At 39.7% G+C, this 4,754-nt stretch overlaps 1 protein-coding gene across 2 annotated transcripts in view; it reads right to left on the bottom strand.

Moving 5' to 3' along the window:
- Positions 1–4,754, bottom strand: part of ttyh2 (tweety family member 2) — a gene marked incomplete in the record, with an annotated part of 93,039 nt that overhangs the window by 17,241 nt on the left and 71,044 nt on the right. For both annotated transcript variants that reach the window (XM_014010479.1, XM_014010480.1), the window contains 2 exon segments: positions 1,584–1,639; positions 1,752–1,821. In XM_014010479.1, coding sequence (XP_013865933.1) covers positions 1,584–1,639; positions 1,752–1,821 — 126 coding nt within the window.

Raw genomic sequence — 4,754 nt, 5'->3', positions numbered from 1 at the left:
GCAAAAGTATTGCGAGGTAACGCAAACATATTGCGAGGTAACGCAAAAGTATTGCGAGGTAACGCAAACATATTGCGAGGTAACGCAAACATACTGCGAGGTAACGCAAAAGTATTGCGAGGTAACGCGAAAGCATTGCGAGGTAACGCAAAAGCATTGCGAGGTGTCGCAACAGTATTGCTAGGTGTCGCAAAAGTATTGTGAAGTTTCACAAAAGTATTGCGAGGTAACGCAAAGATATTGCGAGGTAACGCAAAAGTATTGCGAGGTAACGCAAAAGTATTGCGAGGTAACGCAAAGATATTGCGAGGTAACGCAAAAGTATTGCGAGGTAACGCAACACTATTGCGAGGGAATGCAAAAGAAGAAAAAAAACTCCCCATGTCCCCTCGCTGGCTCCGTAGTTTTTAGATAATTTAGATTTTGCAAATTCTCTTCTTTTATTCTAGCAGTGTTGATGTTGATACTGTATTTGTGACCTATCTCGATTAGGAACATCATGATGATTTGAGTATCAAAATGTAGCTTAAAAAGCCAGAAAGCTGAAAATGTGTTTAGTTGTGTGATTGCTTACTATTGAAATCATTTTATCTTCCGTAAGTTTTTCAGCAGCTATCTTGTTCCACAATATTTGTGCCATMTCAACAATTTATAWAAAAAACGTTCAGCTCCATCAGGACATTCCGGCTATGACTTTTGCTACATCTGTAATGTCTACTTCTTGAAAATTTTAGCCTTTTTTGACCATGTTTTACTCATTGAAAATGAATGGCTGTCTTCAACATCCTTAAAACCCTTCAAAATGTTCATAAATCTTTACACTTTTGTCTTAGTTCTGCTTTTTAAACTACTTTGCACTAGTTTCATCTTCCTTTGGATTCTATTTGCTGATTTTAACTTTTTTCTGCTTTTATATGATCATTCTCACKTTTTCTGCTCTTCTGCTAATCTCAACTTTTTTATGCTTCTTTGAAATTCTCTGTTTCAGGAATTTCTTTCAGCKATTTTCTGCTAATTTTAGCTGTTTTCTGTTTGTATCAACTTTATAGCTTTTTTAAACTCATTTTTTGTAATAATTTCAGCTCCTTACTGCTTAATTCAGCAAACGTGCATTCTTTGCATTTTATTTGTGCTCATTTCAGCTGCCTTATTCTAAACTTTTTAGGCTAGTTTCAGCTTTTTTTTAGCCATTCAGTAAAAATATTTCAACATTAAGCATTCACACTGCATTTTCACAGGAAATGCAACGTCTCTAGTTTAGTTTGATTAAAAATGACTTTCCTCCTAATTTGATTTGATGTGCCACTTTTCACTGATCACTTGTACACACAAAAATATGTCTTTGAATCGAAAGTTGTTGGAAATACTCAACATGCTGGATAAAAACTTGCAAATCCCCAGAGCAACTCTTGATATTACGACCTCTTTATTCAACTTCTAACCAGGAAATCAACGTGATGTTTCTTTTTGTTAACAAAGTGGGACAAGGTTTAACCAAGATGTGGAAATGATTAGTGGTTCAACAAACACGCTGAGTAAAGTATTGATTCTTATTTTGTTTCGTACTGCAACATATCCCCTACCTGCTGAAAGGGATTAGAGAGAGTCTGGTTGCAGTAAAGATAGTAGTGAACAATATCTGTGGGAAAACACAAGAGCATGGTTCAACACTCATTTATCAACCAGACAATTCTTGATTATTATTCATTATTCACTATATTATTATTCATTTTATTCACACCGAAGCTCACCAGCAGTGATGATCCCCTTTGTCTGACTCATGATGTACTTGTCAGGCGACACGCAAAAATCACTTGTGCCCTAATAAAAGAAAAAAACAAAAACAAACAAAAACAGGTGAAAAAGGCGAACCCATGTTTTCTAAAAGAATCATTTCAAGCTGGAATGAATCAGCGTGTCAAATCCCTAAGAACCTGTCTGACATTTTGTCTTTTTGACACAAAAACGAGGAAACGAAGCCCTCTTTTAGACAGGAATACTTTTCTGTTCTGTCAATCACGACCACTTTCGCTGCGGTGCAGAGTGCTAACAAGGAGCCCGCGTTGGCAAAAATAATAAAAGTGATGAGCAGGCTCATCCGCACCGTGCTGTCTGAATGTTAAATGTCCCACGGGCCCAGGACAAACACACCGCGTTGTAGCTTAACCTTCTCTGGGGGGTTACGCTAACGAGCCCCGAACACTCCGACGAGATAAAGCGAGCTGAATCTCTCTGAAAACCCGAGCTCGTTTGCTAACAGCAAAGGAGACAGAGGAGCTGAGGGGCAACGGTGTTGGAATRCCTGAGGGGACGGCAGAGAAACTGCGCAGTTCTGACGAACCACGGTCTATAATTAGATGTGGGGGCTACTTCGTTGTGCATATATTTATTGTGCTTTCAGGAAGTAATCCGGTGTAAACGACAGAACACCCGCAGTTTGAATTCTCCCGTGCAGATCAACACGCATCTGTCGCCTAGCGATGCAAAAATGTATGTCAGAGCGGAGCCACCCATGGAGATCCTCAGAAATGCAAATGAAGCCGGTGAAGCTGGATTTTAGTCTGACAACATCAGAGAGCAGCAACAACACTCCCCGTTTAGATGGAGGGAGCCGAAACATCCCAATCTGAGCTGTATTCTGAGGGTCAGAGGGTTTCCTGATCCTTCAAGAGTTGTGTGTTTGAACTTGGTGTTTGTTACCGGGTCATGAAAAGTTCACCACAAAATAAACAAAATGACAAACTAAACTAAGTAACAAAATTTGTGTTTGTTAGATATATTTTTTGTTGTTGTAACAATGCTTCTTCACAATAAGTCTTACACCATTGGAAAGCCTGTTAGTTTCCCTTTTGAATGGCGCCACATTTGTAAGGAACATGCATTTGTGGGATGAGCAGTAGAGTGGATTGCGCACATAAAAAAACTGCCAAATCCTCTCTGCCAAACAGCTAATTTTGCTGTTGCTATTGACACTAGACTTGGGCAGTATGATAGTATTTTGGTATACTGCGGTATTAAAATATGGTGACAGTATATAAAAATGATGACTGTAATAGTCATGTGAGGTGAAGCGCCACATTTCCACAAGGCTGCTATAAAAGCTGGAACAAACATTCTAGGCTCGTTGTGAAGATGCCCCCAAAATGTCCCCAAGCTTATTCAGAGGAGGACCCTTGTCAGTTGTGCCTCTTAAGAGTAATTTACACTACATGCGATCCGGCTCCGCTCCGCTCCGGACCGACCTCCGCAGCAAATACGCACCCGTTATAATCAATGAGAGTGTTTACACTGGCTGCGCACGGTGGCAAAATTAGATCCGATCATATTTCTGCCGGATGCCGCTGCGCCGGAGTCAATTTTTAAAGATTACGTCGGATCAACAGGAAGAGGAATGAGCACAACATCCATATTTTCAAAATAAGACTCTATTAGGCGAAATAATTTGTCGGAATAATGTCGAAATCCCAGCTATATTAATCAGTATATGGATATATTTCTACACAAATGCTGTCGGAATGTATCGTTCTGTTTGGGAAATGGATGGAAACATGTAGCATGTAGCATATGTGTACACACACGATACACGTGGATTTTATTTTGAAATCAGAAGTTTCAGAAAGATGACAGCGAGACAGTTTCAACATAGATATCAAAAGCCTTTATATCAATGTTTTCAGCTGTGTTTGGAGTTCGTCTTTCACAGAATTAATTATTTTTTGCTGTGACTTCCACACTTATCACTGAATTTATTGCGCAATCTCCTTCCTCCACACTCTCTGTTGGACCGGAGCAGAGGCTGTATAAAGTGAGACACAAATGAACAGCTACACTACATGCGTGTCTGCTCCGCTGCGCTGCGGTGCGCAGCGGAGCAGACACACATGTAGTGTAAATCCGGGGTTAACCTTTGAGCAAGGTGAAAAAATAATAATAAAAAGGTAGCGACAGACTCGCCGGCTCCTGAAAAAGGTGGGCCGGTGTAGTGCTGACTGACAGCTTTGTGACCATTTGTGGGTTTCTTAAGTCAAACAAATAGCTGGACTCTTTTCAAAATTTAATTTTCCAATGATTTTTTTTTAACGAGGTCCGCAAGCTCCTGCACGCAGATGAGGAAATACCTACAAACACTATCGGCACAGAGACGGCCTAAAAGTATGCAGCAGCGCAGATGCAACCATGGTAAGTGTCAGATTATTTTGAAGCCTAAAACCTTTTAAAAGACGTACTTGGATTTATTTTTGATCTGTTCAACGTAATAGGGAGCAAAGCCTTTTTGTGACAGCAACATCAGAACAGCTGAGTTTTTTTTCTCTGCCTCCCTCTGGCTCTACGTAGAATATGAAACCATGTGCATGGAAATGCTCACAAGCAGCCGTTTGTCCATTAATTATTAGTTACTCAACACGGCGCAGATCCCCCAACCCCTACCCCACCACCCGTATCGTGTGATTTTCTAAAGGTTTTACCATGGTATGAATATAATCAATACTGCCCAAACCTAGTTGACACTTGTTTTAAGCTTCTGGTACCCCCAGGTGCTGCCAATCAGGTTAAAAATCATAAGATTTATTGCTAAGAAGCATCAAAGAAACTATGGGGTGCCGTTTGTAAAGTTACACAGTCAAAAATTACCACCAATATTTTTGTTTTATTTAGCCTTTTATAAGAAGAAAAGAACAGATTTATTTTTCGAAGTCAGTTTTTCACCATATCATTCATGCATTTATAAATGTCATAGATTATAAACTAAATAT

Source organism: Austrofundulus limnaeus, unplaced genomic scaffold, assembly GCF_001266775.1.
Source record: "Austrofundulus limnaeus strain Quisiro unplaced genomic scaffold, Austrofundulus_limnaeus-1.0 Scaffold69, whole genome shotgun sequence".
Taxonomy (NCBI): Eukaryota; Metazoa; Chordata; class Actinopteri; order Cyprinodontiformes; family Rivulidae; genus Austrofundulus; species Austrofundulus limnaeus.
The sequence above is the reverse complement of the archived record's forward strand: the minus strand, read 5'-3'. Positions and strand labels throughout refer to the sequence as shown.